At 43.2% G+C, this 13,997-nt stretch overlaps 1 protein-coding gene and 1 long non-coding RNA gene across 5 annotated transcripts; both read right to left on the bottom strand.

Moving 5' to 3' along the window:
- Positions 1-738: 738 nt before the first annotated feature.
- NXPE1 (neurexophilin and PC-esterase domain family member 1) lies at positions 739-9,329 on the bottom strand. The gene is given in 5 exon segments (XM_037882081.1): positions 739-824; positions 827-1,196; positions 8,634-8,923; positions 8,926-9,020; positions 9,304-9,329. Coding segments are annotated over 5 exon segments (867 nt in total).
- LOC122463530 lies at positions 2,544-6,876 on the bottom strand. 4 transcript variants are annotated; one of them, XR_006286979.1, is made up of 4 exons: positions 6,778-6,876; positions 4,827-4,988; positions 4,368-4,591; positions 2,544-2,920 (listed from the first exon to the last, which is right to left on the bottom strand). It is a non-coding gene; the product is annotated as an uncharacterized LOC122463530 (long non-coding RNA). The 4 variants fall into 4 exon arrangements; XR_006286976.1 differs by lacking the exon at positions 2,544-2,920 and having other exon boundaries at positions 3,311-4,591; XR_006286977.1 differs by lacking the exons at positions 2,544-2,920; positions 6,778-6,876 and adding an exon at positions 6,024-6,570 and having other exon boundaries at positions 3,311-4,591.
- Positions 9,330-13,997: the final 4,668 nt, after the last annotated feature.

The following is a 13,997-nucleotide window of genomic DNA, read 5'->3' on the forward strand; positions in this document are numbered from 1 at the left end:
TCATGTGCCAGCAATGCCCCCCTGCTCTGTATGTCAGCCGAACTGGACAGTCCCTATGTAAAAGGATAAATGGACACAAATCAGATATTAGGAATGGCAATATACAAAAACCTGTAGGAGAACACTTCAACCTCCCTGGACACACAATAGCAGATTTAAAGGTAGCCATCCTGCAGCAAAAAAACTTCAGGACCAGACTTCAAAGAGAAACTGCTGAGCTTCAGTTCATTTGCAAATTGGACACCATCAGCTCAGGATTAAACAAAGACTGTGAATGGCTAGCCAGCTACAAAAGCAGTTTCTCCTCCCTTGGGGTTCACACCTCAGCTGCTAGAAGAGGGCCTCATCCTCCCTGATGAACTAACCTCGTTATCCCTAGCCTGATTCTTGCTTGCATATTTATACCTGCCTCTGGAAATTTCCACTCCATGCATCCAACGAAGTGGGTATTCACCCATGAAAGCTCACGCTCCAATACGGCTGTTAGTCTATAAGGTGCCGCAGGACTCTCTGCCGCTTTTACAGATCCAGACTAACACGGCGACCCCTCTGATACTTAACATTTTTGAAATTGTGATGATTTTTAATTGATTTTTTTTTAAAATAAATTTCAACAAATTTTTCCCTATTTTTTTATTAACTGATTTGGGGGGGGGGACAAGGGGGATTGGTGAAATTTCCCTTTGTCCTCCCAACCAGCTCTAATCAAGTGCTTTGTTCTCAAGTTATAGCCTTTTTTCATTTTAGATAAATAGCAGCTAACACATGTACATAAAAAAACACATTGATTTGGTTTCCAACCACATGATCTGGTGGGTGAATTTTGTGGCATATGCTATAGTCATAGACCAGGCATTAATGATACCCACCTTAAGGCCCTGAAAAATGTCTGTCATTGCCATATATTGGACATATTCATGAATGTCACCGAATTGCTCCCTGTCTATGTGCATCTCCCTGATATTTTCTGCTTTGATGATTACTTTTGTGTCTGGGCATTTAAGTAAAAGGTGTGAGATGGCTTTGTGAACGCTGATCACCCTCCTGATGAAAGCATCAATAGGGAAGGGTCTAAAGTGCAGGCCCAGCGTTGTGGCCGTGTCTTTCTATCCCACTAACCTGTTGATTTCATGTGTGATGGAGTCATCTTTTTATGAAAAAGAATGAGAAACACACACAAAAGGGTGCCCACGATTCTCTCACAGAATTTGAATGTTCCTCTCCTTCTTTATTGCCACATGGGTCTTGAACTATCCATTCCTGTGGTGATCGAAGACCTTCAGAGAGCTAACAAAAGAGAAAGGGGCGGAACTTTAAACCACTGATTTTGTCACCATTTCCCTCATTTTAAAGAATGGATTCACCCCTTGCGCAGAGGGCCAACCTAAGGCTTGCACCAGTTAAACACAAAACTCCCATTGATTCCAAGGAGCCAGGATTTTAAGCACAGGGAGGAATTCACCCGTGCCCTGGAGGGGTTGGCCTCTCTGTGCAGACCTCAAACAGAATTTCCTTGAACCTTGGATGGGTAAGGAGTAGAATTCTATTATTATTAATCATCATCATCATGTTTTACAGCGGTGCCTAAGAGCCAGCAAAGAACAAGATCCCATCGTGCAGTACAAACACAGAATCTCAGACAGTCCCTGTAGGGTGTTTGTGTGTCTGTGATCTATCGTGCACATGGGTCTGAGGAAGTGTGGCCCCACCCGTGCCACATTTTACCCCTTATTCCCCTGCCCTCCAGTGCAGCAGTTTCAGCTTTGGCTGGTTGTGAAGCTGCTCCTACCAGCTGGAGTCTCCAGCTGACACTGTTTCAGACCGGCTCTGTAGTACTGCAGGAGTTCCCTGTTTTTCCATCTAGCATTCTATTGCACTGTAACACTGCAGGAGATCCCCCTTCTGGCTTCCCTTTCCACTTTGAACATTGATTCTCCCAGTCATTAAATGTCATGAACTGTATCGAGAATTTACTACCAATTGATCATCCTTAATTTAAGGCAAGCTACAAGGCAACAGAATGGAATAATGTAGCCTCCAAGTACATCATGTAAGGGCAAATAGTTTAAGAAACTCATCGATACCAGTTAGAAAGACCCCGGCAAATTTCAGTGGGTGAAAGGAGAGGCCAAAGAGACCTGAATGCTACTAAAATTCTAGCATGAGTTTTGAAATTAATATCTAGGAAGAATGTACTCATCGTGCCTTCAAATCCCTCCTTAAAACTCTCTTTCGCTGCAATGCCTACCAAAAAACTTAGCATACCAGTAGCCTAGAGATTGTTGAGATCACTGCCTGCCGTATATGACCTGTCTACTTGGGCTTCCTCACCGCTCAGTCTCTATCCACCTATTGTCTCTTAGGGTGTAAGCTCTTTTGGGGCAGGAATTGCCTTTGTGTGTGTGGGTTACAGCACCTAGTGTCACAGTTCAGGGAAACTTATATGGTACAGCAAGAGCATCCACACTCAGGCTTCCAACTGTTGCCTCTCTTGGGTGGAGACCCACATCTCTCCCTTTTGATCAGGGTGCATCCAGGCTGCACAGTCCCCTGCCTTCACTGGATTATTCTCAGCAAGAGACTCTACTTAAGGAGGCCTATTTCCCTTCCCTTCAGAAACAGAGTAATCACCCATGTTATAAGGTACCACACACTTCCCATGCAAGCCTATTTTATTGTTAAGGTAAAAGCACTGCAGAGAAAATATATAAAAACAATGAAAGAACACAGTACATGGCTGCTTATAAGTTTACTAGAGCTCACCCAGCTCTAACCTGGGCTCTGGCAGGAGCAGTCCTTCTAAGCCCCACTCAAGGGGCTTCCTTGTGGGTTCAAGTTCCTCACAGCTTCAGCTCTGAACAAGCACCCTCACAGGTTGAGCTCCCCTTCATACAGTTCTGGGGTCTTTCAGCTGGGGCGTCTAAGAACAGATAATTAACATGCAATTGGTTTTCCTCCCCAGGGCATAGATTAAAAAAGGATGGATTTGAAGTGGGTCATTTGCATTCCCCTCACCTCCAGACATTTCCTAGGGAATCTACCTTATATGCATTTCCCCAAAAAGTCCTTTGCGGATCCTAACATTTACATTAGTCAAGTCCCTAGAAAAGTTACATACACTCCCACAACAGTTCAAACAATTGTATTTTTAATACGATGGACCCAAAGCTATTTTACCTAGTTCACTAGGTTTAACGTGATTCAGCAAAGTTTATCTTAACTCCGTAACGTTTGTCCTGGACGTTGCAGCATATGGCCAGCCTGTCACTCCTAGAACAAAAGGTCCTGCTCCATGACCAGGGCTCCTAGGTGCTACCTCAACACGAATAACAATTATAATAATCCCCCACTTCTAGATTGGCCTCAGTGAAACTACACTTATTTACACCAGCGAAAGACCTGCTCTTTGTGCTAGAACGCTGTTGGATTGGATCAGAAAAGTGACATTATAAAAACGGTTGTGCCTTTTTCAGCACAACTGGGCCAGGCGTCTCTTATGTTACTGACAAAAACAAGCTTTTACTAGCATTAGCAAGACCTGCACTACCTTTCACATCGTCAGAGCTGTCAACTAAGTTCTAACTGGAGAATCTCTATCTCTGGTGATGAGCAAGGTAGCTTTGCAGATCCCAGGCTCAACTCACAGATCTGGTCCGAAAAAAGAAATTATCTTTTGACATGTGAACAGAGTAAATATTATGTGAAAATCACTGAAAGAAAATATATGTGGAGCCCCATCCTGTCATTTTTCAGAGGAGATCAGCACTTTAGAGTGTTGCAACATGCACTATTGCAACACGAGGTGCTGACTTGCAACTCCTGGAACAACAAGAGAACAGGGAAAGATTGTCAGCTTAACTTCCCATGCAGAACAAAAACCTGTCACTTATATGCTAATGCTGAGTAAGCAGCATACGTTTTACATACTGGACTTTTATGAGAGCTTGCATTGACTTACATGAATTAAACTAAAATGGCTTTTCATATATCACTGTCCTCATGCATATATATAACAACATATAAATGTGATCTAAGCACAGGAAGCAAAAGTCAGATTATTTCTATCTGGGTGATATTCTTCATTTTAATGAGACATCTGGGATTATTCCCCTGCATGCACAATTCCTATTAACATTTATACAGACACTGACTGGACAGCTGGTGCTGCTACCAGGAAATCTAAATCAGACCAGAATTTGGGGTCTAAGTAGCTTAGGGTATTTCAGTAGCTAAGTAGTTCAGTATAGACCATTCTAAGTGGCTGTCATGAAGCATTTCATTTCTGAAGGTAGCTAGAATGACACTGCTGATTCCCCTAACCCAACAAAATCTGCGCGCCACAAGTCATGTCTTTCCAATCCACCAACCTTAAGGTCCAAATCAGCCACCCTTTGCAGGCAGTATAACTTCAAAACCTGTCTGAAGAGTTGGGAGACAGTGGTAAGTCTCTAGCCCTTTGGTTCTTCCTCTAAATCTGCCACACATGAACAGGAGGTAGGCGTGCACAGTGTTCGAGGCAGTCTTCTGTAGCTGCTTCCTGTGCTGAAGAGGCAAATCTGGAAAGGACATCTCCCATATGACTGATGTTCTGCTGCAAAGAGTGGCAAAAAGTCAAGCACAAATTCTCCTAATTGGTCAGCTTTGCAGGATTAGCAGGGGTCTGAGCATCCCTGAAGTCTGGTCTCTGTGTAAGAAGAGCCATTGATACCCAGGTTTGCTGGAATAACAGGGCTATGCTTCAGGAGCAACCTGTATTGGAGCTGCTTTATGGGAACTAAGGCCTGGAAGAACAAGGGATGAAACCGAGATACACTTTTCAGACCTACCTTAGGAAGGACCCAGGCCTGGAATTAGAAGGCTGAGGTCAGGATTGAGGTGCGCTGGCTAAGTAAGGTGGCTTTCACATCAGCTGCTTACTTGATACATCGCTCTCGGCAGTGCCATCACTCAGTCCCTCATTTTAATGAGCCTCCTAGTCACATAATGAGCTGTAATGAAAAACCCTTTGACAAAGAGCCCTACTTCTCCTACCAGAGAATTTGAGTAAATGGTTCCATTGCCTACCATGCTGGAGGGGTATAAGTGAATCAATCTTAATGGACCAAAAGCTGCTCTCATCGAATCTACATTTACTGTAGTGTTTCCAGAGGAGTTCCCCTGGGTCTACAGTAGTGTAAACGAGATCAGAATGAGCCCCAATGAGTTTTTGCTTCCTTTAACCCTGCATGAAGGGAAAGCTGGTGTCAATGCATTTCACTCACCTTTAGCATAATAAATTCCTCAGAGCAGGGGCTCATCTTTAGGCCTTCTCTGTAAAGGGCCAGGCAAACCTCTTATGTGCAATATGGTAGCATCCAGAGGCCCCAGTTTGGAGCAGGTCCCCACTTTTCTGGGTACTGCACAAACGTACAAGACAGTATCTGCCTCAAAGAGCTTATGGTCTAAACGAGGTCAAGCCATGGCTCAGGGAGTGCCATGGTAAGAGGGCTGGTTAAAAAACAAGGGTGCATAGATGAGCCGGCTTTACTTTTTATTCTTGCTTGTTTCATTTCTGTATGAATCGAACAGGAGATTTTAAATGAGCCAGCAAGCCACACCTCCCTGGCATCATTAAGTAGTTTAACTACAGGCAATATGGTAGAGCTAGAGCTACTGTAATAGTTCCTTTAGAAATGAACTAATAAATATTTTTACTCCATGTTCTTGCTGGTCCCTCATGGGTTTCTCCAGGAATTTTCCTTGTTTTACCATTGAAAGCAGCAGGACTCTTGAGAAACTCCCCTCCTACTTCTGTATTCATGTCTGTTCTCTGTATATTTGGGGAGCAATCACGGCTGATGGGAGGGAGGGAGACTCTTGTGTTAAATCTCTCAAGAGCCTCACGGTAGTCCTAGGGCATATAAGAGTTGGATAATATTCCTCTAAATAGTTTGTGAGCCCTCTAGTGCCACTCCCCATCTTCTAAGTTTTAGAAACCAGGCAAAGCACCAGTGTGTTTATGTGGTTAGGCCTCAGTAGCTTACCTGTATTATGTAAATGTGGTGATTTGGAACCCCTGTGTTTCCCTGCAGTTTCTACCTACTATGCTACATAAAGAGCAAAAGAGGCACAAATTCTAATCCTGAAAGTTGGTCTACCCACATGAGGCACCTCACAGGATGAAGCAGGACGTGAAATGCCTCTGATCTGAAGGAGCAAGCTAGAATGCTTTCATTTTTTCCTCCTGCCTTTCCTTGCCACACACCCTAACTTGTTAGGCTGGTTAGAGAGAGAGGGTGCAGATTTCTTTATCCTAGCATTTAACAGTCCTTATCCCCAGCTGTTCTTTCTTGCCTGGCTCCCTTTCTTTAATTGGTGCAATTTTTCTATTGCAAGAGCTTTGTTCATTTTAAACCACCCCACCAAAAAAAAAAAAAAAAGGTGAGTGTGTGTGGAAGGCAGTCTATTTATAGACTAATTCCCTTCCCAAAGTAGTGGGTCTATCAGAAAGGGGAGGGGCAAAGCAAAGCAAAGCAAAGCGCCCTCTGTAATTCTGGCCATGTTAGTAGCCAGTCCAAATTAGATCAGGGAAAGAAGGCTTGGGTTACTTATTTCAGGTTGTCTGAGGGCTGATTGAAATACTATACCTTTGCAGGTATTGTGAGTCTGGTGAGCTACAGGAGCCCTTTCCCCAGCTCTGAAAAATTCAGGAGGGTGCAGGGGAAGGTCTGACTCCTGCCTAACTCAGTGAGCTGAGCAGACCCTGACCAAGAAGCTGCTCCTAAGGGGGGAATCTACCTCCTTAGGAGCACAGCCAGCAATCCCATGAGACTGCTTCCTTCCTTAGGACCCAGGATACAGCTGAGTGGGCTGGGCATGGGAACAGGTGCCCCTCAGAGTGGCTGTGATTGGGGGAGAAGAGCTAGCAGAGAGCAGGTATCTGAGAGGCTGCCGTCCAGTGAGGCAGAGGAGTAGCAATGGGAGTAGGGATGCAAGACAGCTCCTCCATGTGGGTGTTAGGAGGAAAAAAACCCAGCACCTGCAGGGGAGCAGTGTAGGCTGAGGAGTCGAATAGACCCACATGTGCTGGAGAAGCTATCACAGCTCAGGTGAGGAAGAGCTTAGTTTAGAAGTAGCTGCTCCTAACACTATGGGGAAACTGGGGAGGGTTCTTAGGACTAGGCACATCCCTGGCAGCAGGAGCTGGCAGAATCTGAGGGGAGAGTAGGTGTGTAATGGTTCTGTAGCCATCAAACTGTAGTAGGAGGATTGTCTGGATGAGCCAGTCTTCTGGTGTCCCTTAAAGGGAGAGGAGCCCTGAATGAGCCAATGTGGGGCAACCGCACCTGACATTCCCCTCTGTAGTTCAGGGCACCCACAGATGTTGCCTTTCTGGGGCCGACCTGTGTGTCTCTCCCTTCTGAGCAGGCTGTTCCCAGGCTGTACAGTTCCCTGCCTTCACTGTGTATTTCCCTATAAAGACAATCTGCGTAAACAGGCCTGCTTGCTTTCTCTTCAGAGACTGATCACAGAGGGATTGCTACAGATCTAAGTTACCACACAGCTCTTGCTAAGCAAGCCTACTTTTCTCTCTAACGCTTTTCACCTGAAGAATAAACACAAAGAGAATCTACATGCATGCTAATACTCTTACCAGAGTTCAGCCCAGCTCAGACATGGGTTCTGGCAGGATAAATCCTTCAACAGCCCCCTGCAGCCTAGGGGTTTCCTTGTGGTAACAAATTCATCACAGCTTCAGCTCAGAACAAGCACCCAGTCTGAGGCCTCAGTGGGCCAAATGCTTCCAATTCTTCCCTAAGGATTGGGGCCCTCCATAGATCAGCAGTCTTGTCCATTTGCTGGATCATGAAGAGGGCCATGAGCCAGTCTAAACACAGGTTATTTATCCAAGGGTCTCTGCTGGAGAATCCAGGTTGAACTAGTATATGCATCTCTCTCCAGGAGGTAGGCTCAGGGGCTGATATTGGGGGAGGTTCATTAGCATCCCCCATCCCTGCTGGAGAAGGTACATACAATGCTCCAATCCCACATAAACATTTTGACAACAATATATCCCAGAGGTATTAATCCTAATTTGATACATTGAGATTTAGATGCCTAAGTACCTTTAAAATCTGGCCCCAAGTCACTTTTGAAATAGGACTTAGGTTCCTAAATCAGGGGGCTCTTTTGAAAATTTTACTCACTATGGTCAAGTTACTGGCTTTAAGGTTCACAAATCGTTTCTCAGCCTTGATGAAGGGACATTCTGTGATCTCAGGAACCAGAAGAGAATGCAAATAGCTTGACAGCATGAGCTCTCCAGCAAGATTTCCAGAACAAAATGGTTTCAAACTTTGAATAAGTTTTCAATATCTGAACTGGCTCTCAAAACCCTTTGAGGTTTCCCCCATCCGTGTCTCCTGCACTGTCAAAAGCCTCATTCCCACAGAATCTAAAACAGGATCTCCTAGCCCCACTCAGGCATTACCTAGGGCCTCCATTTGCAAAGGGTTTAAAGGATTAGCTGCACTGATCTCACCAACTCCTAAACCCTCTCCAAGCCTTTGAAAATGCAGTGAATTATTTTCTAATATAAATACCTGTTAGAGGCCCTTTTTTCAAGACGCTGAGATATGAATCTGGCTTTTTGCTGTCTTCAGGTAGGTAAAAGCCACACAGGACACATTGTCAGGTTTAATACAGTAGAACGCCTCTTGATCTCTTTGGTCTAGCCATTGACATAATTCAGCCTTTGTAGTTAGATTAAGACCACATTCAGTGTGAACAGCCAACGTTCCACCACCAATCAGGACCACGAAAGGTATTTTTTCATACGCTTTCTTCCATGCTCTCTGCAGGGCAGAAACTGTCCTTTACTGGGGATGGATGAGCAAGAGGGAAACTGCAACTCTGCCCTCCCAAAATCAAGTGAAATTAACCAATTGTTATAATCGTCAATGTGTTCAGACACTCCAGCCTGGAGTTTAAAGAAATATATCTTTGCTCTAACAAATCTGCTCCATATTCCTTTCTTTTGCCTTAGCAATTATACAGATTAAGTCAATAGTGAAGAGGTTTCCAGTGCAGTAAGTGGTGATGTAGTTTAATACAACAGCCATGCTCTGCTTAGCATGTCAGGGAAAGAGATCTGAGATATTAGCCTATCCATTTTCTTCAGGACGTCCTTTAGTTCCCGTTCTGTTCCCATCTGTCGGATTGCAGACTGCAATGCAGAATGTACCATACTTCCAAGGCCAGTTCAGATTCCCATTGGACTTGATGGCAAAAACCTCTATTAACTTCAAAGGCAGCAAGATTTACTTCCAAGCTTCTCTGTGACAGTTCATGTTGACCTCTAAAGTTGGTAAGCTCAGGTGTGCAACAAGAAAAATAATTAGAATGAGAAATTATATTTGGAGGTCTCAAAGCCAGAAGGTGCCATGCTGATTATCTAGTCTGACCTCCTGGATAGCCCAGGCCAGAGTCCTTCATTCAGTGATTCCTGCAGTGCAGGGAATTTCTCTTTCTGCTCCAGCAGTAAATACTATTGAATGCAATAACTTGTGGTGGAACTAGAACATCTCTCTTAGAAAGATGTGTGGTATCTATTTAGAGACTCCAAATGGTGGTGACTTTACCACTTCCCTGAATCAGTTGTTTCTGGGTTTAATTACTCTCACTTTTATCTTTTTCCAATTTGATTTTTTCTAATTTAATCTTCCAGGTACAGGATCTTGCTACACCATTGTCTTCTAGCTTAAAGACCCCTTTCATATCAGATATGTTCTTCATGTTTAGGTGCTTCTAAACTGGGTGATCAATTCAGCTTGCTAGAAAAGAACAAATGTGAGTCCTCATTGATTTTATGAGCTATGCGCCTATTTATTCTTTCCTGAAAAAATAGTAATGGTTTTAAATCAACATCACCAAAAGGATTCACTGGAATTAATTAAGCCACAGGTTCTCACCACTGAGGTTCCACTGTAAGATAATTGACCACAATGCAAGTTATTTATCATGTACTGAAGATGAAAGCACATAATGCCTTCAAGCTCACTTATCTCTCAGAGAAATAACCTGCATAGGGATTGTTGTGATCATAGCACATCATTAAAATGATTAAGCCAAGGTAAATATTTTGAAGTGCTAAAAATGTTTTCATGGTGTGCAATATCCTGCCGAGTAACACGAAGGGCAATCAAAGCTAAACCCTGACTGGTTCTTGTAAGCTTCTGACATATTGTACTCTGACTGTGGGATATCTCATCTTAGGCATGGGTGGAACACCAGGGAACACCCCGGTGCTAGGGCAGGCAGTGCTGAGGGTGTACTTCCTTCTGTGCTAGTCCTGACTCAGTACCACAGGGTGGTACAGGGGCACTGTGCTATGGGGGATTCACATGGCATGTAAAACTAAGGTTGTGAAGAGAGACATTTCTATCAGCACAATGGGTAATATTTTCATTAGCACCTAAGTCATTTCGGAGCACTCTATGTCATTTCTCATCAAAACCAGACATGTTAATCCCAGTGTCCGTTTTAAATTCCAGTTTGCAAACTGGTCATTTTATTCTGTAATGTAACTCCCCGGTGTTTCAGTAGACTAGGGTGTTCTTCCATTCCTACCCTAACATGCTGTATATTGTTCACTTTTAACAAGCATCCCCAAACAGGAATCTCCTGACCCAACCTAATAAATTGCTGGAGAGGTTTTTACAGGGCAGGGGCAAAGTGAGACTCTGTAACAGCTTTCCCTTGCCCAAACTCCTTGGGGAACTCTGTTAAGTATTTTGTCATATGATGAGGTCCTCTGCCCTGACATCCTAGAACTCAACAAGCTGTAGGGAACTAGGGTCTGGAGCGCATGCCCTTCCTTTCATAATTATTCCTAGGGAGTCACCAACTTCTCTTTCCCCTTTCTTCTCATCTCTTGTGTTGGGGTTCATACGGTGTTCCAGGATGCTGCTCTCCTGCCTCTTCCCCAGCACCCTAACTCTATTGGCCAAAGATGAGCTGAGCAAAGCACGTGTTCACCTTGTTCTTGGGGTGAATTTGTGTAAGGGCAGTGACTTGCCCTGATATTCTTGGTTTAACATTTCGCCTCCTGCCACTGTTGGGCAGAACAGCGTATGCTGGCTGGTGGCTAAGGCTGCACTGTGCAGCATAAACATAATTATAAAGGTGCTAGATAAATGTTTGCCAAAATCTTGAAAAGTAATTAGCATTTTGGGGTTCCCAACTTGAGACCCGTTGGCTGGAATCTGAAGTGGGACAAATTCAGCCCACTCGAATAATTAAACTGGGGATATGATGGATTCTTCATCACTTGAAGTCTTTAAATCAAGACTGGACACCTTTCTAAGAGCTCTGAGAGCAGTTCTGGGCTTGATGCAGAAATCACTGGGTGAGGTTCTCTGGCCTGGTTTATACAGGAGGTCAGACGAGATGATCATAATGGTCCCTTCTGGCCTCATGAATCTATGAGAGCCCTAAAAGGGCCTGATTTTCAAAGAGTGCCGAACATCCATCTCCTGAAAATCAGGCTCTTTGAAAATATCTCAAGTTGAGCTCCTGAAAATTGAGGCATCTGAAATCCCTCATCACTTTTGAAAGCCTTGGCTGTCTGCTGTTATTTCCAGATGAAACCAAATCAAGGTCAGTAGAAGATTTACATGTTTCTTCAGTCCCTTTGAGGTATAAGGTTTAATTCATCTCCTTATCACTGAGTCTCTCAAAGAAAGGTTAATTTCATAGGTAAAGATTTCAAATGATAGCTTAGCAAAAAAAACAAAAAAAACCCCTAAACGCTTTGTAGATTCAGCCCCACCTTTTTAAGTTTATTTCTCAATGGAATTTCAATTTATTCTGAATTCTTCTTGCTCACCAATTCCAGAAACATTTGTTAACTAAACCTCTTGCAATTTGTACATTACCTGGTTATAGCAATGGCTAAGATGCAGATATCAGAAACAGGGATTCTGGGAAAGGCCTGAGCAAGCAGAATTCTTGACTTTTCATAAGAGGGACCTCTGTGTAGCCAGATTAAGCTAATTGAAAGTTGGAGTAACATAAGCAAACAAAACCAATTGTGGAGGAGCGAAACAGACCTAAAGAGACAACTCCCTCCTTAGGCTTCAACCCTGCAAATGACTGTAAGTGAACAATCCCTGGAATCCACATGGACTCAGTGCTGGGGCTATAAAGAGCGTCCAGTATTGGCTCGGGATCTGGCAAGCTGATCCATGCCGGTGCACCACACAGAGAGCACCAATGATCTCAATGGCCTTGGATCGGGAGCATGGAAAGAAATGTTTATCTACACTTGAGGATTGCAATTCATTGCAGCACCAGCAGATGCTAACATAGAACAGCACAAACCTCACATGCAGTTATTGTTGGAATATAGAGTCCCATTGAGTTTTCATTTTGTTTTTCTAGTTTATTTTTACCCCCCTAATCTGCAAAAAATAATTATGAACTATGTCCTAGTTTCTCTCCTTTTTATATTTTATTCTTTCTTAATTGGCTTTTTTTCTTGGAATATTTTTAAATAATGTTTATTCTTGCTTCTGAAGCAATTCTGTTGTATGGTGAATTTTGTCTAGTTTTCCCTGTATTATGCAATAGAGTTCCTGTTTTTATGTATTGGAATATTTTAAGGTTCTGATTTAGTACAAATTTGTCATGCATTTTGGCAAAAGGCAGATAAAAACACCAAAGCTGTACATTATCTTTTCACTGAGGGCCCAGTCTTGTAGCCTTAAGTGTGCCTGTAAGTCCTACCAACATCAGTGAGAGTTTTGTGACTGCATACGCTGTAGGATTGGCTCCTCAGATAGTACTTTTATTTATGTAAATTTGAAAACGTTAACCAACAAACTTATCAGCTTCAAACAATTAGGTAAAAAGCAGTTCAAGTATACCTACTCTGGAGTCCCCTTGGATCATTTCTGTGGGGTTTACAGACATATTTGCCTATTTTAAAAGAGTACATCTCGTGACTACGTGAACAGCAAGGGAAGGAAACTGACTAAGGCTCCATTCCTGCACATATGCATGCAAGTAACTTTACTCATGTGAACGACCCCATTCATTTCAATGGTATTATCCACAGGAATAAAGTTATTCACATGTGTAAGTGTTTGAAAGTTCCCTGTGCAATAATAATGGTCACATAGTTTCCTGGTAATAAAATAACTGTTAGCCCTTACATAGGCTTCTTAGGATTTGTAATCTTCAAGGTACTTTGTGAAAAATTATCTATACACACACTGATTTTAACATCTTGATTTAAATAGACACACATAAGTTACTAACAAATGAGATGCAACCAAATCACCATGTAAATCATTGTCATCTACACATTTACATACAAATTTTACCGTCAGGGTCTCTTTTGCGCTGCTTTTGGTAGCTTCCTCTGCAGGGACCTGTTTTAGTATTAAATGAGCTTGGTACAAACAGAAGGTGTGGAACAAGCTCAGGCGAGGAAAAGATCTTCTTTCCCTCCCCTTTTCCTCAAGGTCTTTGAGGCTTTATTTTGGTTTAATCACATGGTATTGCTTGAGGAAGCTCGACTGTTTATGGAGGAGGTTCCTTTGTGGTGAAGATTGAAATTCCCATATTAAACATTCTCTCTCACATTTCTCTCTGTGCCTCTGGTTCCTGCCACTTTGACTTCATGTGCAAAAAAATAATGATTTTTTGACCAAATTCAGAAAGGTGCATCATCCCCACTCGGTGCCTCATGCTCTTCGCAACTTCATTTCTCTCTTGGAAATCCTTTGCGTAGTGAGATCAGTGCTGGGCTGGCAGCTCAGTCTTCTGCTTCTCCCTAGATCCGTTTCAGCCAGAGCTGCAGCCATGTCAGTGTTTCTTCACCATCCCACCAATGTCCAGACCTGGAGAGACTCCCTTCTGGTAGGGAAGGGGAATTCAGGGCTTGAAGCTTCTCATTTGCACTGGTGTAGATCAGGAGTAAATCCACTGAAGTCAATGGATTACACCAGAGAGAT

The sequence above is a fragment of the Chelonia mydas genome, chromosome 22 (assembly GCF_015237465.2).
Source record: "Chelonia mydas isolate rCheMyd1 chromosome 22, rCheMyd1.pri.v2, whole genome shotgun sequence".
Taxonomy (NCBI): Eukaryota; Metazoa; Chordata; order Testudines; family Cheloniidae; genus Chelonia; species Chelonia mydas.